The following is a 25,378-nucleotide window of genomic DNA, read 5'->3' on the forward strand; positions in this document are numbered from 1 at the left end:
CTACAGTAATAAACTCCTGTTAAGGTGGTGTTAATCTTAGGTGTCTTCAGTGGCGCCGGAGCTGAGAGGGGTAAGGAAGGCAAACTAGACTTCTTAATGATGGTGATGACTGACTCCATGCGGCTATAGCTGCATCGTAATGATTTGGCCCCGTAGGGGATCGTTGGCTTCAAGGAGTATGTTGAGTCATCATTCCTTATTCAAGGGGTCCTTGCTAGCCAGTTGTTTTCTGCTGTAAGAATTGTACGTGAAAAAGCATTTTGTGTTTGTATGTGCCTTTCTCTTGTTTGCTGAATATATCTGTATCGTCTCTGTTTGTTTCTACAAGTTAGTCCCTCTGTGTCTGGTGCACGAAGCAACGGGATTATTTCTGCACCTTAAAAAACCCTCTGCCCATCCAGCAGTTAGACGGCTCCCTTAAGTGCCAAAGCTCGTGTGCTCTGTTGTATTTCAGTCTGCAGTGCTGCAGTGCCGTTGCATCAGTGCACAGCTTCTAGAATTCCACTCCCCTTCCTTCAGAGCGAAAAGCTCTGAATCGTCAGTCCTGAATCACGGTTTCATTCTCCTTCCTGTTTCTCCGGCAAAGGTGTCAAACTACAGAGAAAGGGGGGGACGGGACTCTGCTTGTGCATCTCTGTGTGTGTGTGTTCTACATAGGAGCACCAGATGCAGACAAACTCTGTTTTTCTGACTCACACTTATTATTTGGTCTGACAGCACGTCATACCTGGTGGCGGCCTCTTTGCTGGGGACACTGTGCAGTCCCTGCAGAATGCAAACTTATTTCTCTAGAGTCATCCTTCAAACAAATATGTCTTTGTTTGCTTTTCATGATGCCTGCCAAAAAGAAGAAATTTTCTTAGTAGCATCTCTGTTTTTAAAATCTTACGTATTTTCTAACTGGCAATGGAATTTGGTCGGCTTTTGGAGGGGGGGGGAGGAGAAGGTTTGCATTAAATTCAGTTTGATTTTAAAAAACACCTACCGGTAGTTTTGGCTTCATATGCATAGGTCCCTATTGAGATCAGACATAGGGTTGCCAACTGATCAGTAAAAAGCCTGAACTGCTCTTGTCCTTGGAGCAGAAACCTTATCTGCAGAAATCAGCAGCAGATGAAGTTTTTTGCTGCATGAAGATAAGAATTATCATCTTCTGCTCATGTCTGCAAGATCAGCCTGCTGTTAACCCCAACCTGTGCAGTTAAGGCATAGAAACAAGCATTCTTTTTAATGGCAACCCTAGAAAAGGTATTCAGCTAGCCACTTCTCCCCCCCCCCCAGTAAATACTTGCATGTAATACATAATACAGGATGTTTCAACAATGCAGGAGGTTGTTGCATTCAGGTTTTGCCTGGTACTGTATGGATGCCGAATAGTGAGAATTATTTGCCATCTATCCATCTTTTTTGGCATGGCCCTTCTTTCCCTGATTTCCAAGGCTTGTAAACTCAGGATCCCTCTTGCACCCAAAGCAAGATGCAGGTCCCTAGACTAGAGCTGGGGAACCTGTGGCCTCTAGATATTGTTGGACATTCTTGGCCATTGGCCATGCTGGCTGCAGCTGGTGGGAGCTGGAGTCTTTAATGATGTTTGGAGGACCATAGTTTCCCCATGCCTGCCCTAGCCAACAAACTAAACCCATAAAATCTTTTAAAGGTTAAAAATCAAAGCATTACTGGTCCAAATTTTACCTGGGACACATGGTTTCTTTTACCTGTATACTCTGATCTTAACACCAATACTTGTGGCTTCCAATGGCATGAGTAATATGAAGAGATTGTGTGGCTTTTTGTGGCCTTGTGTGAACAGTATTGTACTGCTCAAGGGAGAAGTGAAAAAGAAGGTGCTGAGTTAGGATAATCTGCTAGTTTAAAATGCTAGCTGAATCTGTGGATGGCAGAGATTGATTTCTTGCTTAGCGGCCTATAGGATTTCAGGCAGGCAGCTTGACGGAAAGGGAAGAGGAGAAATATACTAGAGCAAATCAGCCAACATTTGAAGATATTTCATATAGATATGGGTTCCTCCTCAGTCCCCATCTCCATCAAACTCACCAATCCCTGAAATGTATTTTAACACTGGCATTCAGAAAAGCTCCATCACATGCAGATGTTAGCATGTGGTGCATGTGCATTTGTGTCAGGGCCAAAAATTGTATCCTCCTGCCATTACTTCAACATAAAAGTAATAAGAATAATGTTTCATAGAATCATAGAATCATAGAGTTGGAATAGACCAGAAGGGCCATCGAGTCCAACCCCCTGCCAAGCAGGAAACACCATCAGAGCACTCCTGACATATGGTTGTCAAGCCTCTGCTTAAAGACCTCCAAAGTAGGAGACTCCACCACACTCCTTGGCAGCAAATTCCACTGTCAAACAGCTCTTACTGTCAGGAAGTTCTTCCTAATGTTTAGGTGGAATCTTCTTTCTTGTAGTTTGGATCCATTGCTCCGTGTCCGCTTCTCTGGAGCAGCAGAAAACAACCTTTCTCCCTCCTCTATGTGACATCCTTTTATATATTTGAACATGGCTATCATATCACCCCTTAACCTCCTCTTCTCCAGGCTAAACATGCCCAGCTCCCTTAGCCGTTCCTCATAAGGCATCGTTTCCAGGCCTTTGACCATTTTGGTTGCCCTCCTCTGGACACGTTCCAGTTTGTCAGTGTCCTTCTTGAACTGTGGTGCCCAGAACTGGACACAGTACTCCAGGTGAGGTCTGTCCAGAGCAGAATACAGTGGCACTATTACTTCCCTTGATCTAGATGCTATACTCATATTGATGCAGCCCAGAATTGCATTGGCTTTTTTAAACCATTGATTGACATACATTTGTGCCAAAATTATAGTGTTGGGGTTTTATTGTTCTAATGTTGTATTGACCATGTTCAAACATCATGGTAAGCCATAAACCATGGTTTACCGTGTATGAGTTGATCCCACCCTGATTTTTGCTGCCTGCTAGCACTGGAAGGAATCAAACCAAGGTCTTTGACTTAGAGTTATTTTTGAAAGAGGGATTGTGGTTTGTTTCATTTTCAGCAAACCATGATCTGAAGCCAAGGCTTGTTTTGGCTTACTGATTGTGCTTTGTTGGAGTGAAGCAAACCATGGTCATTGGTTTGAACATAACACTAAGCCAGTGATCATGGTTTGTTTCCTCTGTGTACTAGCAGGGAGAAGCGAAACAACCCATGTAGGGGCATTCATAGTGAATCATTAACTGTGGTTTACAGTGATGGGCCACTGGTTTTGTGTGCTGAACTGTTGCATGCCAAGCTGAAGATGCCTACCTTAATATACTTTTAAAAGAGATGGGTTCATGTGTGAAGCTTTGGTTAAATCTGACACAGTGGTGCTCAGTCTTTCTACTTTTAGGGAAGGGTTTCCAAATTGACTTATCTGCCAAGGATCACACAGGCATTTGCCATGGAACTCCTGTGCATTGTGGTGAATTCTGGGGCATGCTTGATTCATGTTGGACTCTGGTTAAGCTTGTTGGACCCATACAACTGGGACTACAACACAGAACATTGCTAATCCTACCCTGTAGCTAGACACTGTCCTGGAAGATCAGGGTAACTTGTCCATCATTAGGCATCTTCTTATTAAGGAATCTGCTCTTGCAAACTTTGCCATGTTTCTCTTCAGGCATTAGCGGTTCTTAGAGAAACACCAGTGAACTTTTGGCATCACAAAATGAAGCTGCTCAGAAGGAAAACAGTAATAGGTGGACCATAGGATTTAAAAGTTCTGGAGTGGTTGGCCAGTCTTAATATTAAAAAGCTGTCTCCAGAAGAGGTAGAGTTGTCAGGGTAGTACTAAGTATCATAAAATACAGTAAGTAGTAGAGAGTTCATCCATGTTATCTGCCATTTTACATGAGTTCTATAATGGACCAGTGAACTTGACAACCTTAAGTAGTTTAAGACAGGGATGGGGAACCTGTGGCCCTCAAGATGCTCTTAAACTACAGCTCTTATAATCTCTGAGCATTAACCATGATGGCTGGGGCTGATGGGAGTTGGAATCCCAGGACCGCACTAGGCCCCGCGCCGGTCCAAGCGGTTGCCTGGCCTTGTGTGACCTTCCTGGGGCCGCTCAGCCTCCCCTCGTGAGCAGGAGGCCAAAGACAGCAATGATAAGAGAGGGGAGGGAGGGGGAACAGCTGGGCGAGGAAGGGGTTAGCAGCACGGAGTGGGAGGGAGGGAGGTGCAGGATGGTGGCGGAGGTGCCCCAGTGGTGATGGTGGGGTGTCTGGGTTTTTGATCCCTGGAATATGGCACCCCTCAACAACATCCAGTGGGTACCATGTCGACTAGCTCTGGTTTAAGTGAGATACTTGGGGAATGTGTTGAGCTCATTGTCTCAGGCAGCTTTGTTTAATGCTCCCCTTGAGAGGGTGAATGGTAAAACCAATGCAACAATTGGTGGTATCTCAATGGAGATGTGGCTCAACAAGCCTCATTCATTCTTCCCTCCAAAAATACTCAATTCACCCACCAGTATGTTGAGGATTTGACTTGTGACCGTCTGTCCTATTCTCTCCTCTACAGAGCTGACCTATCCCGGGCGCATCATAACTAAATAAGTTTCTGCAGGATGAAAAAATGGCAGGGCGGCTGCTTGCACCACCAGGCCCTGATAGTTTTCGACCTTTCACTCCGGAATCTCTGGCTAACATCGAGAAGCGCATCGCAGAAGATAAGAAGAAGAAGCGCCCCAAGCAAGACAGCAGTCACAGAGATGACGACGAAGAGAGCAGACCAAGACCAAACAGTGACCTGGAGGCAGGGAAGAATTTGCCTTTCATCTATGGGGATATCCCAAAAGGCCTGGTTGCTGTGCCACTGGAGGACTTTGACCCTTTCTATTTGACGCAGAAAGTGAGTCACCAAGACCCAGCCTATTAAAAACTCAAGTCTTTTTTGTCCCCAGGAGGAATTACAGGTTTGGGGTGGCAAGAGTCTCTTGCTGCATATGAAAGGGGACCTTTTTCTGTGGGCTTTTCAAATACGAATCTTCTCTTCATTTTTTTTCAGGGTTGGGGAAGAAATGTATCTGATCGTTTGTTGGGGTAGCTGATAGCTCTGCAAAATCTGCACATAGCTCGATGCGTAGCTTAAGCAATTCTGGAAGTCAGCACATCTAGTAGGGAGTAGGCAGATAAATAAAAGGGGGAAGGGGCAACAGATACTGAGAAAAGGAGTGGCAGTCAGTCCATCACAGTCAAGAAAGAGAAACACCATGGCGTTTTAGGTCCGGTGTCTCCCAGGCCAATTCGCAGCATTTGAAGACTTGTCTTCTATCCATGGTGACTTTCTAAAATTCATCTTGGACAGAGATGAAATGTATCTAGACCTGACAAAGAGATAGGTGTGGTGTGCCACCATATAATCCAGAACCTGACTTACTTAATTGCGTCAAATGCTCCCGAAAGGTTATTGGATCTGGGTTTGGGGTAGTGATGGGACATTTTCTCCATCCTTTCACTGTCTCAGTGTACCATTTAGACTAATAAAAGACCATCATCACCACCACATATTGAGCATAAGCCTCAAAGTGGTTGTGGGACTTGGCAGCCCGATTCCCTCTAAAGTGGAAGGGGGTGGGTCTTAAAACTTTGCCATAAGGCTTTACGTGGAAAATTAATGATGCACATTGAAAGCCCTTCCATTTTACTTTACCTAATTTACTCTTAACAGTTTTGTTATGCTCTCAGTCAAGAAAGCTAAAGAGCCCGTTTCACAACCAGCTCCTATGTTGTGCTTCCTTTAACTATACGTGCAACTGGTACCATAAATGGGGGTGGTTGTGTGATACCCAATAGCCTACACAAAAACATGAGCCTTTTGCATTTTATGAAGCCCCTGCCAATGAGCATAAGAAGAACTCTGCTAGATCAGGCCTAGGGTCCATCTAGTCCCTCTTGACCTCTCATGGAGGGGGCACATGAAGAAGGGCTTCAGATGATTATTGCAAGCCAGGGAGCAAGCCTCTGCAGAGGTAGAAGGATGCTGAGAGCCTAAATCTCAACAGGAAGTGACCTGACCATGACAAGGGACTGATGTCAATAACCCCCACTTTCAGATCACCCTCTTCCTGCCCAGCTGAGAAAACAAGGTCCACATATGTTGGGCCAATGACATGTTGGGCCATCATGGCAGCCGTGAAGTCTTTAGCCATGCCAGAGCTAATGGCTTCGGCATGGATGTTGAAGTCCCCCAACACCAGCAATCTGGGAGTCCTCAACACTCCCTCCAAGACCAGCTCTGTCAGCTCAGGCAGGGAGACTTCTGGGCAGTCAGGTGGGTGGTAAACCAGCAGAATCCCTAATATGTCCCAATTACCCAACACCAGGAACAAACACTCTGGCTCCCCACCCAACTGGCCAGAAAGCCCGGAGACAGAGATGGAATCTCAGCAACTCCCCATCCCCAACCCTCAAGTCTGCCATGGAGCTGTACCAAGGAGCCAGCACCAACTCCACCCTGCTCACCCACCCAGGTCTCAGTAATACAGACCAGATCAGCCTCCTTATCCACGATCACATCATGGGTGAGGCAGGACCAACCTAACATTGAACAGCCACAGACCCCAGGGCTGGCTGATAGGACAGCCACAGTTCCTCAGGTTGAAGGGAGGTCTGGCACATGGCACAGTCACCAACTCCCTGTGCCACATGTCCCTTACCAGACATGTCCCACCCACTTGCCCAGAACCACTGCAATTGGGGTGCCAGCTGCTTTCCCCAGTTGCTCTCTTCCCAGGCACATTTACTCCCTTATTTTGAAAAGTCAAAATTTAAAGCGTACAAGTTAAAAAGCACTTAAAACAATTTAGGGCAAGGCAATCTCCATAGAAGATGATGTTCTGGGGGTGGCCCTTGTCCTTGCTTCCCCCCCCAAAGCTGCTCCCCAAAAAGGGGGTGACCCTCTGCTGGCCAAAGGTTCAAAAAGGGCAATTCCAGCAACTGTGAAGGGGAGCCAGGTGAACTGCTCACCTCCTCCACTGATGGTCTCTAGCTCCTACTACCTCTGAGAGTGAAGTGTCCATTCTCCCAGAACTGGGGGTAGTGCAGGAGGTGTTGCGCAGACTTTAATTAGGTTAGATTAGGCTGGGTGCAAAATAGATTTCATCGTGCACCAAGGGATTCTGGGACTCAGAAACGTCGTGGCTGTTCTCCCTTTGAAAATATGATTTATTTGGATCTGCCTTCGGCGGTAAGCAGAATGCCCGGGCCGCTGGCAAGGAAGAGAGCTTTTAAGATGAAGAGGCACCTTGTGTGGTAGCTAGCTGAGGACTGAGGTGAATTTTCAGGGTCCAGTCAGTGTGAAGGGGAAGGAAGGAGATTTCCTCTGGGGGCGATGTCCCTTTCAGCCAACAGGAGGAAAACAGCAGGCAGGCAGAAGGTGAGGCTGCCTGAGTCTGCAGTTGTACGGCTGTTCAGGGACAACACAAGCTTGCGCTTTCAGGTTTAGAATGGTTGGGCTGCGAGTGGCAAGGGGAGGCAGGAGACATGGCTGCTGTGAGGATCTTTTGAGCACCAATTTCTGTATTTAGTAGGCTGCTGTGAGAACAGGGTGCAGGCAGCTAGAGATGGGTTGTGGGTCTGTTGCAACGGGCATCTTCTGATGCTTGTATGAGCTGGGTAAACAGTTTTTAGCCAGCCTTCTCTATCCACCCAGGATCTACCCAGACCCTCCAAGTACCCCTGTTTTCCAGGGACAGTCCTGGATTTACAGAAGCCATCCCAGTTTCTGATTTGATCCCAGAATGTCCCACTTTTCCTTTGGACGTCCCTATTTTCATTGGATAAATGTTGGAGGGTATGGAGTTATCCAACCCCCGAGCCATCTGAAGGCAGCCCTGTATGGAGAAGTTTTTTTAAAATGTTTTATTGTGTTTTCTTATATGTGGGGAGCTTCCCAGAGTGGCTGGGGCAACCCAGTCAGATTCACGGGTTATAAACAGTAAAATAAGAATAAGAGTAATAAAGAATAGGACGTTCCTATGTTCATCGGAGAAATGTTGGAGGGCATGCATTTCTCTTTTGCCCGCATGACAGTTTTGCTGCACACAGCACAGCCACAACTTAGTACCACACCCTCTTGATGGTGGCTTTGATAGAAGCCTTGGAGGCTGTTTCGGCAGGTGTGTGGGGGTCAGCTGAGCTAAGAGGTGCTGTTTGCAAAGCCAAACGCATACCAGGAAATGCAGGATTTCTTTTGTGTACAGCACTGGGCACCTTTAGGTGCCCCCACCACCCATCCAGTGGTGCAAGCCCGAGTGTGTGAAAGGCTGTACTGAAGAAAGCCCTTTATGTTCCCCAGAGAAGGCTTCCCATTTAGAAATATGTGGGAGGCCTCTGGCAGCGCATCTTGTGTGCTGTGCAGAGAACAACATGACTGCATAGAAGGTTGGTTTTTTTTCTTTTTAGAAATAGTGAGCTACAGACATCACTGGAAATGTTTTTGATGAACAGTTTCTCCCCCAGCTTCCTGTTCTGTATAGCGAGGCCTTGTGCATCTTCCCACAAACCCTGGAATGGCACGTTTCCTGATTCCATTGTGTTTTACCAGAAAGGATGTGCAGTACTTCTCCAAATAACCAGTGGTTCAAGATCATCCCACAAATCCATTTAAAACACACACACAAACGCCTCTCTGAATCATCAAAAGCAGCAGTTCTGCTTGAACAACTGGAATGTTGCCATTTTTTTTTTTAATGCCAGCTTCTAGTGTATGAAAAGCAGTCCTGGCTCTTTCTTTTTAATGCCAGCCAGAGAGCTAAGTGCAGAGGCGTGGCCTGACTGGCACCAGAATTGGAGGATGGCACCTGTCTCTGCCTTATCCCCCAATACTTAGGGAAGATGGCAGTGTTTCTTTATTCCAATGAACCTCATCACAACTATAAGACACAGAGTCATCAAGGCCAAAACCAGGCCAAAGCTTAGTGGTAGAGCTTCTTTATGAAAGTCCCAGGTTCAATCTCAATCATTTCTAGATTATTATTATTATTATTATTATTATTATTATTTATTGAATTAATATACCACCCTGTACTGGGAGTCTCAGGGCGGTTCACGGAACAAAATAATAATAATAATAATAATAATAATAATAATAATAATAATAATAAAAAAAAAATTTTATTTATATCCCACCCTCCCCAGCCGAAGCCGGGCTCAGGGCAGCTAACAACAATAAAATAGTACAACATTCTAAAATCATTTTAATTATAAAATTAATTCAACTCAAATTGATGGCAACCATTAGGCTAAAGTTCTGTGAAAATTGCCAAAGGAGGGAGTCAGGCTGTGCCCTGACCAAAGGCCTGGTGGAACAGCTCTGTCTTGCAGGCCCTGCGGAAAGATGTCAAGTCCCGCAGGGCCCTAGCCTCTTGTGACAGGGCGTTCCACCAAATTGGAGCCACAGCCGAAAAAGCCCTGGCTCTAGTTGAGGCCAGCCTAATCTCTCTGTGGCCTGGGACCTTCAGAATGTTTTTGTTTGAGGACCGTAAGTTCCTCTGTGGGACATACCAGGAGAGGCGGTCCCGTAGGTACGAGGGTCCTAGGCCGTATAGGGCTTTAAAGGTTAAAACCAGCACCTTAAACCTGATCCTGTACCCCACTGGGAGCCAGTGAAGCTGGTATAGCACCGGGTGAATGTGATCTTGCAGCAAGGACCCCGTAAGGAGTCTCGCCACGGCATTCTGCACCCACTGGAGTTTCTGGGTCAGTCTCAAGGGCAGCCCCACGTAGAGCGAGTTACAACAATCCAGTCTGGAGGTGACCGTCGCGTGGATCACAGTGGCTAGGTCAGGGCGAGAGAGGTAAGAAGCCAACTGCTTAACTTGGTGGAGATGAAAAAAATGCCGCCTTTGTTATAGCTGCAATCTGCGCCTCCATGGAAAGGGAGGTGTCGAAGATTACGCCCAAACTCTTAACGGACGGTGCTGGCACTAATTGTGCCCCCGCAAGAGATGGGGGTTGCCCCCCAATCCCATATCGTCCCGACCCAGCCAAAGGACCTCTGTCTTCGAAGGATTTAACTTCAACCGGCTCCCATGTAACCATCCAGCCACAGCTTCCAAACATATAAAACCACAAATCAAAATATAAAACCACAAAACATGCAATCAAAATAAAAACAACAACCCAATAACACCCCCCAATAGGCCCAGGAAAGCTCTCTTGCTGAAACCAGCAAGCTATCTTAGCCAGCAGTGTAACCTTTTCATCTAGAATGGACCAATTGTCCTGACTTAGTATAATGCAGATCTCCATGTTGGAATGTTTCCCTGCTGATGCAAAAAAGCCCACAGCTACAACATCCTTGTTAGGTGGTCACCCAGCTTTTGTTTAAAAAGGGGGAGTCCACTACCTTCCAAGGAATCCTGTTCCTCTCACCGCCCCCAGCCTTTTCCCTTTCCCTTTCCCTTTGCTATGACTTCTATTTTACAGATTGGGTAAGTAAGATGAAGTGGCATCTTGGTAAACCCAGGGGTTTTGCTTAGGCTGCTGCTCTATATGTTATTGGCATCCCCATTGGGAGCTCCTCAGCCCCTGGCCAAATACTTAATTAGAACTCACTGCATCAGTTGCTGCCCCTGCCAAGCAAATGCCCCCGATATGGACCACTGGCAGAGAAACTCACTACATGACAGCCCCAGCTCCAGACAGTGACCTGTACTAATTCAATATAACGTGGAACAGAGACACTTGCCATGGAGATGTGAGTCTTAAATATAGACCAGCTCACTGAGACCATTTACCCAGGTGTCCCCTGTCCAAGTTTCAATTTTTCTCTGGGGGGTGATAATTGATTTTCAGATTGTCATTCTTTCCCTTGGTCTTGTTGAGAATGTCTGTGTACTAGTGCTATTCACTGGGTGCTGTGGTCTAAACCACTGAGCCTAGAGCCTGCCAATCGGAAGGTCAGCGGTTTGAATCCCCGCGACAGGGTGAGCTCCCGTTGCTCGATCCCAGCTCCTGCCAACCTAGCAGTTTGAAAGTACGTCAGAGTGAAAGTAGATAAATAGGTACCACTCCAGCGGGAAGGCAAACGCGTTTCTGTGCGCTGCTCTGGTTTTGCCAGAAGCGGCTTAGTCATGCTGACCATATGACCCAGAAAAACTGTCTGCGGACAAACATCAGCTCCCTTGGCCAGTAAAGCGAGATGAGTGCCGCAACCCCAGAGTCGTTTGTGACTGGACTTAACTAACAGGGGTCCTTTACCTTTACCTTTACCATACCAACAGGTAAATGATTGGCACCACTGTATTTTTCTCATGTTTTGAATTTCTTGGAGACCATCCCTCAGCACAGTGCATCTTGACACCCAGTGTCTACAGGATATCTCTAGGGCACAGGAGAATTTTATTGTCCTAGCCAAAGGGAAGCTGTGCTGTACTTGGGAAAAACTGTAATAACATAAGATAAAAAAAATCTGCAGGATCAGGCCAATATTTCACCTAGTCAGCTTCCTTCCTTGTGTGCAGCAACTGGAGCTTGAGCATAACCATCAAGGCTTAGCCAGCTAGGAGAGGACTTAGAAACACCTTGCACCCTGTGCCAAGAGTGAATGGAACAGAAGCCAGTAAACTTGCTTTGTTTCAGAAATAAGCAAGCAAGGGGCCTGATCATTTGAACAAAATGGCAGACGTTGTTCCGGTGTTCCCTGTCACTATTCTGAATGAGCAGGAACTGTACGGAGTACAGCCTTCCTTGGATTGCACCGCTTCACATCCCAAGTAGTGAATTGCATATTTGAATATTACCCCCTTATAGATAGCTTTCTATAGCCACGGAAAGCTAAGAGATGGGTGAGCTCGATTTTGAAACCGGATTGAACTGTTTGCTTTAAACTGGCTTTGTCTCCATACTTTAAAGTCTCTAAAATGTTGTAGAAGAGATTCACAGTGCAATCCTATGCATGTTCATCCAGAAGTCAAGCTGCAATCCTATGCACGAGTACTCTGTTTTGCTTGTTGGTTTTGTGGTCACGCAGGATCCCACGCTGCCCATGTCTGGTTCATTTCAGAAGTAATAATAATAATAATAATAATAATAATAATAATAATAATAATAGTATATTATATATTATATATACCCCGCCCATCTGGCTGGGTTTCCCCAGCCACTCTGGGCGGCTCCCAACAGAATATTAAAAACACAATAAAACATCAAACATTATAAACTTCCCTAAATAGGGCTGCCTTCAGTCATCTAAAAGTCAGATAGCTGTTTATTTCCTTGACATCGGACAGGAGGGGGTTCCACAGGGCGGGCGCCATTACTGAGAAGGCCTTCTTCCTGGTTCCCTGTAACCTCGCTTCTCGCAGTGAGGGAACCACCAGGAGCCCCTCAGAGCTGGACCTCAGTGTCTGGGCTGAACGATGGGGGTGGAGATGCTCCTTTAGGTATACTCGGCATCAAGACTTTGGTTAACCTGTGGGCCCATCTAAGGAGCCTCTCTTCCGAGCACAGTAGTCTCCTCACTGGGATGGTGAGGGCCCTTTGAGGGTTGCTGCCATTTTCTGGAATTCTCTCCATAGGGAAACCTTTTAGGCCCACTATCTGTTAGCTCTTAGGAGCCCATTGAAGACTTTTGCTGTTTCAATAGATGTTTTTAATAGCCAGCAGGGGTGCTTGCTACGCGCCATGTCTTTTCTTGGGTTTAGCTGTTTGATTTTATTGTGGGAGGTTTTTTTTTAATGTTCAGGACTTTCAGGTGATCGTTTAAAAAAAGTACAGATATCCGACAACAGGTCAAAATTAAAAATGAACCAACAAATGGGGCGGGGTGTGTGTGGAAACACTGCAGCACCAGTCAACAACCCACATAGAAACTCCAAGTCTGGTTTCTTCCACCGCATTCCTACCTTCCTTATTTTAATGTAGAAGTTCAGGAAATGGGCAAAGGGTTGGTGCCTGACCTGTTTTGCTTCTGAGGTTTCTATCTAAGCAGGCATTTGACGTTATTATAGTAATTGTTAATACGAACTATAGTTGTTTTACAGTTACCTGTTTTGAAATTGCTGAAATGAGTTGCCTTGATTTTATTTCCATTTTGACGCCGTTACATACTTGGCCGTAGTTGGCATCCATCTGTCTTGGGAGACAGTGGAGGAGTGCACCTTTGGGGATGAAGTCAATCTCAAACCAGGCAAGATAAAAAGAGAGGTTGCAGGGAGGAGAAAGTTAGAGGAAAGGGAGAGGAGATAGAGTTGCTTTGGGTGTATGGCAGGAGGAACTTGAGGTCTAGATCCCTGAAAGATGAAAGAAGGCTGGAAAAACCAAGGGAAGGCAGAAAATGAGTGTACTGGTCTTCATTTGTCCATAAGGACAAGTATGTTTCATATGGACAAAAGAATAGAAAGTGGGGTGAGATGGTTAATTAAGTGCTATGGGATGATACCCTACATTATCTTACACTTGCTTCAAACACTCTCACAAAATGTATAGAGGTATTTTTGTATCTCATTTATTAAACTTCTGCATTGGGTTCGCATGCAGTTGGTCCTTTGAGTTTCCTTTGGGAAAGAAAGGTAGTGGTCTGTATAGAAAAAGTAATGGACAGGGAAGGAGCCTGGAGTCACTGGTAGAACATGTTGTTTCATGCAGAAGGTCCCAGGTGCAAATTACATCATTTCCAGATAGGGCTGGGGAAAGGCTCCTGTCTAAACTCATGGAGAATCACTTTCTTTCTAAACTGATGGTCTGATGTGGTATAAGACGGCTTCTTAGGTTTGTGTGCTACATTTCATTGAGACTTAAGCAAAAAGGCCTTTGCCAGATGGTGCTTGTGGCCTCTAACATATGTCCCTCTTACAGAGGTAGCATCCTATGCATATTTTAAAATGGGGCTTTATCTGTTGAACATGTTACATGTTGTTGTTGTTTCACACATTTTTCATGAAAGTCAACTAGCACCGCTTTGGACAACTTCTTAACGAAGGCTTGGGTTTTCATTCTTTCTTTTGTGACTTTGTGAAAAGTCAAAACAGCATGAAAACACAACCCTTTATTAAGTTTTCTCTTTGTTGATTTGATAAATATTTGGCTTTGATGTTAGATGTGTGTGTGGTCTTTCAATACTAGAAACAATAAATGACTAGGTAATTACAAAATGTTTTAAATAGTTATTTGGGCTGTGTACAGTTTTGTCTACAAACCATAAAATATAAAATTAAGACATGGATATAAAACCAAAACCAGTACAATTCTCTGCACATCTACTCAGAAGTAAGTCCCACTGAAATCAATGAGCCTGACTTTCAGGTAAGTGTGTACAGTGATTGCAAACTTCATTTATGTATTTGTTCTAAAAGTACTACTAACTTTCTGTATTTATTTATTTATCTGCCACATTTCAGCTCTAAAAGTTCCCACAAAGCTGCTTATGACAAACAATGAAACACAACAATATGAACATCAGACATATGAATGTGGTTTTAAAGCTAACCCAAAATACTGGTTTCAAGTTATGGTTAGATTGTATATGTGTGTGTGTGTTTTCCGCTGAGAGGTATATGTGCATAACTTTTTCTTTCTCTCTCTCTCTCTCTTTCTCTGCAGACCTTTGTAGTACTAAACAGAGGCAAAACACTCTTCCGATTTAGTGCCACGCCTGCCTTGTACATTTTAAGTCCTTTTAATCTGTTTAGGAGAATAGCTATTAAAATTTTGATACATTCATATCCTTTTTATGGTAATATCGGTTGCCCATTCTGTAGTCACATTTCCTGGTATGTAGGGTTGCTGTGCTGACTAAAAATATATGGATTGGGTTTATGGCCCATGACACATCAATGTTGTTGTTGTTTTTTACCCAAAGAGTCAGGGGACGCCCAAAAAATGTCTGGATACCTGGACGATCAACTAAAGAAGGACACTTTATTTGGAATTACATTGTTACAGAATTAAATGGGGGGTGTATGTATATGCATTTGTGACACAAAAAGTTTGGATTGCTAAGTGTTGTTCATTGTGTGCCAGGAGTTATGTGCCTACAGAGGCATTTGCTGGCACCCAGCGGATTCCTGCCCTGTACTCCTGCATTGAAATTAGCACAATTAGGTGATTCCCCACCCCTATTGGGGACACGGGTGGCGCTGTGGGTTAAACCACAGAGCCTAGGACTTGCTGATCAGAAGGTTGGTGGTTCAAATCCTCGTGACGGGGTGAGCTCCTGTTGCTCAGTCCTTGCGCCTGCCAACCTAGCAGTTCGAAAGCATGTCAGAGTGCAAGTAGATAAATAGGTACCGCTCCGGCGGGAAGGTAAACGGCGTTTCTGTGTGCTGCTGTGGTTCGCCAGAAGCAGCTTAGTCATTCTGGCCACATGACCCGGAAGCTGTACACCAGCTCCCTCGGCCAATAAAGTGAGATGAGTGCCGCAACCCCACAGTCGGTCACGACTGGACCTAATGGTCAGGGGTCCCTTTACCTTTACCTTACCACCCCTATTTCAGCAAACCAATGCACTTTTTAATGCCCCTGCCTTCACTTCCTTGGGATATTAGACTGAAAGGTTGATTATAAATATTAGGAAATACAAACCTAAAGGTAAAGGTAAAGGGACCCCTGACCGTTAAGTCCAGTCGCAGATGATTCTGGGGTTGCGCTGCTCATCCCGCTTTACTGGCCAAGGGAGCTGGCATTTGTCCTCAGACAGCTTTTGGGTCATGTGGCCAGCATGACTAAGCCGCTTCTGGCAAAACCAGAGCAGCGCACGGAAATGCCATTGACCTTCCCTCCGGAGTGGTACCTATTTATCTACTTGCACTTTGACATACTTTCGAACTGCTAGGTTGGCAGGAGCTGGACCGAGCAACGGGAGCTCACCCCGTCGTGGGGATTCGAACCGCTGACCTTCTGAACGGCAAGCCCTAGGCTCAGTGGTTTAGACCACAGCACCACCCGCGTTGAGAACCTAGAGGGCTCTTATTTATGCATCAGCTTTTCTCTGCTTGCATTACAGTTTTACAGCCTTGACATTAGGTGCTAAGTAGTGATGTGTGTCTAATGTTCAAAGGTGAAAGGGGATGTTTTTGTTTTAATGCTTTAATAGTAGATTCAGGCTGTATTCTCACATGAAATTTAAATCAGCTTGGAATGCGAATGTGAAACCAAAATGGGCCAGAATAAACATCAAGTTTGAAATCCCTCACATCTACGTTCAATCATGCATTCACATTCAATAGAGACTCAAGATGATTTATTATTCCTCATGTATGCAAGCATTTTAAACATACATACATATGTTTTACAATAAGCACACAGAGACTTGAATTAGATTCTTTCAGATCTTCTTTACTGCAATCACTATTAATTAATATCAATTTCCTGTATCCACTGTGAGACTTTATGATTCAACACTTGAGAGTCCATAATCTGCACCCAGTATTTGGAACGGTGTGGCTCTTGACTAGAGTTAGACCAAGTTCAGGGGCAACATCCGAGAAGAACGAGCTATATGCCAACTTTCTCTTTCATCTCCTCTCTGCTTTCCTCTTCATCTCACACGCACAGCTTCAGCAAATCTCTTGTTTTCTTAAACCACAGTTTCCCATTACGTCCTAATTGAGAAACTGTGGTTTAAGAACTTCCTCCAAATCAGGATATTAAACCAGGTATATATACCACTCATATTTAAATGAATAGTAGGACAGTCCACTGCAGCCGCAAACACCTGCTGAAAAACTGTTGCAGTGGTAATTGCTGATGATATTGTTTTCCGATTTAATTCAGTAAGGTTCAGCGGGAGTTTAATGGGATGAAATGAATATGTGATTTCTTACGTTTCATGCTTCCTTGACTTTATTCTACAGTATTTAGCATGATCATTATGTGCACTATTTTGACGAACTGTGTGTTCATGACTTTTAGTAACCCACCAGAGTGGTCGAAACAGGTGGAGTAAGTAGCAATTCATTTGTTTGTTTTGTGGGTGGTGGTGTAAATCTTGCTTAATTCTTTAAAGTGATGGTGGCCTCTCTTTTTTTGGAAAGTATGCTAGGCAGCAAGTTCACAGTATGCTATAATTTGCTACAAGTTGGCACTTCAGGTTTTTCCTTAAAAATTGAACTTGGATCAATCAGACTTTGAAATGTCTGTCAAAACCTGTGAAAATATGTATTAGAATGTTTAATAATCTAATAGTCTATTCCAACTATGGAATAGTCTAGAAACCAACTATGTTCTTGTTATGAGCTTTCATGTGCATGCACACTTCTTCAGATACCATGTGCATGCACATAAAAGCTCATACCAAGAACAAACTTAGTTGGTCTCTAAGGTGCTACTGGACAATTATTTATTTTTTTAAAATATATTTCTACTGTGTCAGACCAACACGGCTACCTACCTGAATCTATCTGCAGTCTGTGATTGGCCAGAATATCTGTGACTGCATTCTCATATCATGGTAACTGTAGTTTTAATGTTTTACTGTGGACATGCTGCATGTAGATAGCTCCTGCTCTGCTCTGCTCCTAGCACGTGTGGGTGCAACAAACTACAATCCCTGGCTAAGCATTATATCCAAACCAGGTGTTTTTGTTTCACTCCATGCAAGCCATGATGTGAGGCCAGCTATTAATTATGCATCACAATGAATTGTGCACTGAGCCACTGTGAGCAGAAATACCACCAACTCTTAAACAAATCCGAATCTAATATTTGAATGTGCAACATTGGCCATCTCTCTTAATGAAGACATTGCTGCATATTCTAAACTGTATTCTGTTTTCCTCCACTGCTTTTCCTTGTTCTGATAGGTACACATTCACTGGTATATATACATTTGAATCACTTGTGAAAATTATTGCAAGAGGCTTCTGCATAGACGGCTTCACTTTTCTCCGTGACCCATGGAACTGGCTAGACTTCAGTGTCATCATGATGGCGTAAGTTACGTATTGTGCTCCTTTTCGTGTCTAGATAACTGTATGCGTTAGTGGAAGGAGAAGGAGAAGCAGGCTGCAAAGAAAGTCCAGGAAGGTGACAAAGCAACTGGGCCCTTTGATCATTCCTGACTAATCACTGGTAAACTCGTACATTGGATATGAAATTCTTCAGGACCGAAAACCTTTCCTGTAAAACAGCTAAACATTTTTGGACTGCTCTCCATTGATAATCATTTTTGTAATTGTTCTAAATTCAGTGGCGTAGCGTGGGGGGTGCAGGGGGGCCAGCCGCACCGGGCGCAACATCAGGGGGGCGTGCTCGCACTCGCAGCTCTCTGCCCCTACCTGGCTCACTCTCTCTCTCTCACTGCAGTGCTGGCTGTGCGAATCCAATCCGAGCCGCTGGGTCGCCGCCCACTGTGGAGGGGGTGGGTGCCAGGCGTGCGGTGCGGAGAGAGAGCGAGGGACTATCTGGGGGAGGGACAGTGCAGCGGCCGCCCAGCGCAGCGCTGAGCGCGGGAGAGAACCACACCAGACCAGACCAGGCAGCAGCAAAAAGAAGCTGGCAGCGGCGGCAGGTTAGGGGTTAGGGGGCGCAAATTACTTGCCTTGCCCCGGGTTAGGGGGCGCAAATTACTTGCTTTGCCCCGGGTTAGGGGGCGCAAATTACTTGCCTTGCCCCGGGTGCTGACAACCCACGCTACGCCACTGTCTAAATTAGTCTTGAGCTGAAGGTTTCAGCACAAAATGGAAAGCTAGGAATATCCTTAGGAACTTGAATCCTGGCTCTGCTTCAGGGCACTGTTTTCCAACTGATCAGCAAGGAGGAATGAATGAGCAGGCTTGTCTACACAAGGCAGTTTGTTGGCTTGCTCTTGTGCAGCCTATATTTACATCTTTCGACTGGGACAGCTTGCCTTTTCAGATCTGATAAACTATGAACAGCCCAGCTAGAGAGAGAATTCAGATATGCCTTTTCAAGTGTATATCACATTTGGCTGGTGTATCTATTGTTTTTTTCAAATGTTTTACTTACCTCAGTAGAAGCATCCCCCCCCCCAAAAAAAAAAACAAACCCTGGGCATGATGCAGTTATCATATTTACATCCATGATATTGGCTCAAAAAACTGAAAAGGAACTGGAGAGACAATTTTTGCAATGTGTCCAGAGTGCCTAATTTCAGGAATGATGGTCTACCCTTCTAAAACTCTGGCTGAATTCTTGGACATTGGGCAAGTGTTTCAGACAATGTGTTTGCCTATAGTATGAATCATGATAAGCAGAAAGGAAAGGTTCACAAGTAGATTGATTATGTGCACTTGTACAGGCAAACGGAGCAACAAATTGGGTTGTTCTGCAAATGATCTTTTGGTATACAAATATCATTTTTATGCTAAATCTGTTGGAGCCCTGAGAATTCCAGTCATTTTCAGTCCTTGCACAGCCTGGGGATAAATTAACCAAGATGGCAAATGTCAACCTTGAAATTATGGCCAGGTCCTTTTTAACAATTTCAGCATTAAAACACTGTGAACTAACTTCTTATGTATCCTTTTCTGTGGAGCTGACTCTAGTGGGGAAGTGAAGGAGGAAACAAGAAAGTAGAGGTTTGAGTTAGGCAACCCGTTTGGGACTGAGGGCCACATTGTTTTGTAGGGGAAGTGGGGAGCACATGTCAGTGGTGGCTGATAGAGCCAAAGTTCTGTATAGGAAAATGGAGGGGGTTGCATGGGCACAGGAAAATGGAGGGGGTTGCATGCAGCCCACAGACCACAGGTTGCTCACCTGTGTTCGAGGTAAATCACAGGCCTTAGCAGTACTTTCCCAGCAGACAGAGATGGCCTTCTTCTTTGGCGATCACTCGTAGCTGAGTAAGATTGTCTTCCATGAACACGTCTTAATAGTGACTGTGGAGGCCAATTCTGGATCCACGCGTCTTTCACAGTGGGGACATAGGTTTGAGGACGGGAGTTGATCATGGTGAGGGTTTGCCAAACGTGCCTTCCTCTCAGCATGTTTCTCCCTTTCGTCCTGAGTTTGAGCGTCTTCAAAGTCCATGACACCTTTGGTAAAGGCTGTTCCCCAATTGGAGCGCTCGCAAGCCAGTGTTTGGCCAAGGACATGTTGGTACCACTGAAGCCGAAAATCCAAGTGCCATCTCCCCCCAGTTGACAATTTCCTGCCCTTTAATGGAACTCTAAAATGTGCCTCTCTCAGGATACCTCTTCCTCCCTACTCTTGTTTTGCCACAAGAGAAATCAAAAATGGAAAGCATAACTGAAGAAGAAGCCCTGTGATAATGGAGACGTCTAAAACTGTTTCATTTGCAACCTTAGATTTGTTTCTTTTCTTCTTCTTTCATGCCGCTTCCAAAGCAGTTTACATTGTGAATGCTGTTCCCCGCCCCCAACTGAACGTTACACTTTTATTTTATTTTTATTTTTGAAAGCTAGGTAACCCCAATCGGTGCCATTAACTCTGGTTTAATTCTGCAGGTATATAACAGAGTTTGTAAACCTAGGCAATGTTTCAGCTCTGCGCACCTTCAGGGTACTGAGAGCTTTGAAAACTATTTCTGTAATTCCAGGTAAGGCTGTTGGTGTTAGGTGTTGGGTCGCAGCTCCCTGTGAGTGATGTATTGCTGTCTGTAGTTGTTGTTTTATTTCCCCCATTCCCGTTTTTCGTGTGTGTTATTGTCATTGTGTCTCTTTGTGTGTGACCTCCCTCGTTGCAGATATGTCACAGAGTTTGTGGACCTTGGGAATGTGTCAGCCTTGAGAACTTTCAGAGTTCTCCGAGCTTTGAAAACTATCTCTGTCATTCCAGGTGAGAAATGCTTCTACATACACGTCTTGCATTTCCCCTCCCTTGCCTTCCTGGTCACTTGCCTTTTCAAAAATGGCCCTGGCACATTTTTGATAGGCCTTGCATTCTGCATGAAGTGTAGTGTTTACAACAGTGTAAACAGACGGACCAAAAATACAGCAATAATGCACTTCAGTCAATTCCCCTAAGTACTATAACTGGTGCGAAACAAAGAACTTAAATTTCCTTTTCAGAACTCCTACACATTGTCGTTTCGACTTTTGGGAACTTGGACATAGCCAATGAAATCTCAAACCCAGACCACTTGAGGACTCTGCAACAATATTTCCCAACATCACCCACGCTGTGCAAACTGCATGATTATACTTCTTTTTTAGAAAAAAGAAAAAAGGGAAGTTTGTCTGTATACAACGAAAGTATCAGTTGTTGCCAGTTATGGCACTAGGTGACATTCCAAAACTGCTTGTGTTTTTAAATATGTAAATTTTGAAGTGTGGGAGCTTAGCATGACAGCTCCCATAAGACAGTCCCGAGAAGAATTAAAAATAAAATAAAATGCAGCTGTGTTGATCCATTTTACAATTGCACACACACATAGCAGCAGTACACAGCATAACCCCCAGTTTATTAGGATCAGCATGACTATGCTTAGTTTCCTGGAAGTGAGCTCCACTGAGCTCAGTGGTGCTGTACCACTGACCGCATAGCTTCAACTTCTTAAAAGACATGCTTTTTTGTGTTTCTGTTTTCAAAACAAAAGAGCTTCAGTCAGCTGAAGGGCAACTTTTTAATTGCAAGTGCAAACAATTGCAAGTGCAACTCATTTAAACTGTTAGCGTGAAGTTGGAACCCGTTAAAAAATTGAAATAGCCTGCATCTTGGGCATTCTCTGACTTCCGCTAATCCAGAGGTCAGCAAACTTTTTCAGCAGGGGGCTGGTCCATGGTCCCTCAGACTTTGTGGAGGGCTGGACTATATTTTTTTTTGGGGGGGGGTGAACGAATTCCTATGCCCCACAAATAACCCAAGATTGCATTTTAAATAAAAGCACACATTCTACTCATATAGAAACACCAGGCAGGCCCCACAAATAACCCAGAGGTGCATTTTAAATAAAAGAACACATTCTACTCATGTAAAAACACACTGATTCCCGGACCGTCTGCAAGCCGGATTGAGAAGGCGATTGGGCCGGATCCGTCCCCAGGCCTTAGTTTGCTACCCATGCTAACAAACAAACTTGAAAGGCTCGTTATCACTTTATTCACTTGTCAAGTGATGGCATCATCACTGCTGCTCTGAAAAACATCCCTGGTCTTTCCCTCCCCTGTACAGTTGTGCCTACATCTAGGGAGTAATCCACGTGCCATAATTTGTGGAATTCAGGCATGAGTGTTTATTAATAATAATAATAATAATAATAATAATAATAATAATAATAATTTTTATTTATACCCCGCCCTCCCCAGCCAAGGCCGGGCTCAGGGCGGCTAACAAGCAATAATAAAAACAAGTTGAATCAATACAACTTAAAAACAAAATTAAAATACAACATTAAAATATTGAAACGTTAAAATATTAAAATGTAGCCTCATCGCAGGAGTAGAAAGGAAAAGAAAAAAGAAAGAGGGGGAGGGAATCAAATTGGCTCCAAGCCAAAGGCCAGGCGGAACAACTCTGTCTTACAGGCCCTGCGGAAAGAAATCAGATTCTGCAGGCCCTAGTCTCATGAGGCAGAGCGTTCCACCAGGCCGGGGCCAGTGTTGAAAAGGCCCTGGCTCTGGTTGAGGCTAATCTAACTTCCTTAGGGCCCGGGACCACTAGGGTGTTGCTATTTATGGACCTTGAGGCTCTCCATGGGGCATACCGGGAGAGGTGGTCCCGTAGGTAGACCTAGAGTACCTGATTTGGCATCCAGATTGGTCTTCTTATGATATAATGAAAGCTAGTCATATCACACTTCCACACAGTAAACATATGTCTTCCTTCATTGCATTTATCTCTGCTGTGGGAAGCAACCTTTCATGAAGATGATTGCCACAATGACTAGGATGTCTGCTTGGGATTGTTCCTTTCAGATGGCTGCTTTGCCCCAGATATTTTATGTGATTTTGGACTGTGTCACATGTTACATTGTGCCCTCCCCCAAAAAATTAGGCTCGTGCAACTCATCTATTCATGGGAACTCTGCGGATAACCCACTGAGCAGGCTAAAACCCTAGTAACCCCTTCTTTGCAGCAGCGACTTCTGTGGTCCAAAGCGCATTTTCGTGGATTAATGGAAATGGAAAGGCAGCCCAATGTAACATATGAAGCAGCTCTTTCCCTTTGTTTAAAAATAATGAGCTTAATCCCTCCGCCTCATGTGTTAACATAGTTTTGGGTGGGTAGGTGTATGCAGAAATATGTTAAATGCACTGTAAGTTAATGTCTTGCTGAAATGGGTTAACCAAGGTCTAGAGCATGCAAACAAGCCGGCAAAAGTGGGCCTTTCTGGTTATGTAATCACGATGTTCGCTTGAGGAAATGTTTGAAAACATTTGGGATCGAAGCATATGTGCTTTGCTTAGCCTTGGAATATGAATCCTGTGCATGATGTAACATTTCCAGCCTTTGCTTGGGCCTGGCTCACGTAACCCAGCTTGCTTCACGTTGTCTAATGCCTGCTGAATACTTGTAAGATCAACCTTTCCCATTTCCCAGAAGTGAGCGTTTCAGTCGCAATGAATAGTTCTATGATCGCTTCACTGGAAAAAGGCTTTTAGAAAGGTTATGTTCTCCTCTGTTCCATTGACGGTATTTATATTAGTCATATACTGCTGCTGTAGTCCAAGGTAATTGTCCTCTAGGTTGTAGACTGTATTCAAAGGCAGTCCACATCGATTGACCTCTCCTAAAGGGGCACAGTATAGATTTGGTTCTTTCAAAATGCCAGTGTAGAGTTTTGTGTGTCCTAAAATCCATAGTGATAACATGCAACATGTTCCCTGAAACCTAGGAATGGATAAGACAATGCTTTCTTTTGCTGTGCAGCACACAAGCCGAAAGGTTGCCATCGGGTGTGTTTTTTCAGAACCAGGGTATATCCCCTGGAATGATTCTTCTGGCCAGACATTACACTCTGGGATTGTCAAACTCTTGGAGAGCCAGTGTGGTGTAATGGTTAAGAGTGGTAGTGGTTCGTGTCTCTGCTCCTCCACATGCAGCTGCTGGGTGACCTTGGGCTAGTCACACTTCTTTGAAGTCTCTCAGCCCCACTCACCTCACAGAGTGTTTGTTGTGGGGGAGGAAGGGAAAGGAGATTGTTAGCCGCTTTGAGACTCCTTAGCGTAGTGATAAAGCGGGATATCAAATCCAAACTCTTCGTCTTCTTGGTGTGCTTCTAGCCCTTGTGGCAAAAGACTTCTTCATGACATCTTCACAAATTCTTTCCCCCATTTCTCTATGTATGCCTAATGATATTCTCCCCCATACCACCAATGGTAGCAACTGGAGGGGCAGCCGTCTCAATTGGGATGCCTTGCTTATGGAATACTTTCCCCCAAGGAGGCTTGCCTGGCAACAACATTGATGTATTGGATGCCAGACAAAGATAGGTTTCAAACTGGTTTAGTTTAGTTTAATTGTTGCTTTTCATCCAGCTGCTTACATCTCCTCGTTGTATATCAGCCTACCCCTAACCTGCTGCCCTCCAAGTGCTGTGCACTCCAAATACCACCAGTCTCAGCTAGTGTGGTCAGAGAGTGAATGGTCTGAGAGGCACCGATATTGTGGCATTGCTGCCGCTAAGGGATTTTGGACCTGATCAATACCTAGGTTGTGGCTTACAAGGAGCTTTTTGCAAGCTGCTCTGAGCTGTCCAAAAAAAGAGCTGCCCATGTGCAGATTGCAATAAAATAAAGTATGGTGATCTTTGGGAATGATGGCAGCTGGAGGGCCAAGTTAGATACCTCATGTATATTACAAGTGACAGGAATAGTGCATCGAGCGCTTGACATAAATGTGCATCCATCACAGAACTGGAGTATCAAAACAGCGTGCTTGCAAAATGCACTGCAACAAAAGCTATTTATTTGTATACCTTAATCCCACTGGACGGATCAGAAGGTGCTCTTTATTGTCACTTGTGGGAATGCCTTTAGTGAGAAGGGGGCGAGTCATGAGCTTGGAACAAAATGAACGAATGAGCACCCCTTCCAAAGCTTTATAAACTGGAGCCCTTTGGGAACGCTTGAAAGCAGTGACGAGGGGGATGTTAATATCAATTACAGCTGCATGAAAGCACCAAGGGGCTGGAGAGGGAAAGAGACTCAGGGCTCTGAGTCAGGAAATGGATGAAATTTCAGAACTGGGAGTAATAAAATTGTCTGGAAATGCTTGGATCAAGTGGTAGATTGAGGGGAGCAAGAAATTAATAAGTCAGAACATTTAATGGCTCATTAGATGCCACTAATGGGCATAAATTAAAGGAAAGGAGAGTGAGTTAAATGGGTTGGTGTATTAGCTGGGGAGAAAACAGTGCAGCTGGTGACTTTGATTAGAAGGTTGCTGGCTGTACCAGCACTTAGGGTTACTTTAAAAATCAGTGTTGTACAACTGTTGAGTTAAGATTGGGAGGGTGTTCATTGATGATCTTGAC

General features: G+C 44.6%; 2 protein-coding genes across 5 annotated transcripts in view; one reads left to right on the forward strand and one right to left on the reverse strand.

Annotated features, from left to right (window-relative positions):
• The window catches only part of LOC308580216 (uncharacterized protein), a 161,792-nt gene extending 151,697 nt beyond the window's left edge, over positions 1-10,095 (reverse strand). Inside the window, exon 1 of the mRNA XM_081181594.1 lies at positions 9,612-10,095. Coding sequence (XP_081037720.1) covers positions 9,612-9,715 — 104 coding nt within the window. The 5' untranslated portion in view covers positions 9,716-10,095. The remainder of the gene's footprint in view (positions 1-9,611) is intronic.
• Positions 1-25,378, forward strand: part of SCN8A (sodium voltage-gated channel alpha subunit 8) — a 107,382-nt gene that overhangs the window by 25,870 nt on the left and 56,134 nt on the right. For 3 of the 4 annotated variants that reach the window (XM_081181212.1, XM_081181215.1, XM_081181213.1), the window contains exons 2-6: positions 4,559-4,888; positions 14,584-14,701; positions 16,833-16,923; positions 17,784-17,912; positions 20,648-20,739. In XM_081181212.1, coding sequence (XP_081037338.1) covers positions 4,613-4,888; positions 14,584-14,701; positions 16,833-16,923; positions 17,784-17,912; positions 20,648-20,739 — 706 coding nt within the window. In that variant the 5' untranslated portion in view covers positions 4,559-4,612. Of the gene's footprint in view, positions 1-4,558; positions 4,889-14,583; positions 14,702-16,832; positions 16,924-17,783; positions 17,913-20,408; positions 20,501-20,647; positions 20,740-25,378 lie in introns of all 4 variants that reach the window. The other variant, XM_081181214.1, reaches the window with a different exon arrangement.

The sequence above is a fragment of the Podarcis bocagei genome, assembly GCF_964188305.1.
Source record: "Podarcis bocagei genome assembly, chromosome: 2".
NCBI classification, from domain to species: domain Eukaryota; kingdom Metazoa; phylum Chordata; class Lepidosauria; order Squamata; family Lacertidae; genus Podarcis; species Podarcis bocagei.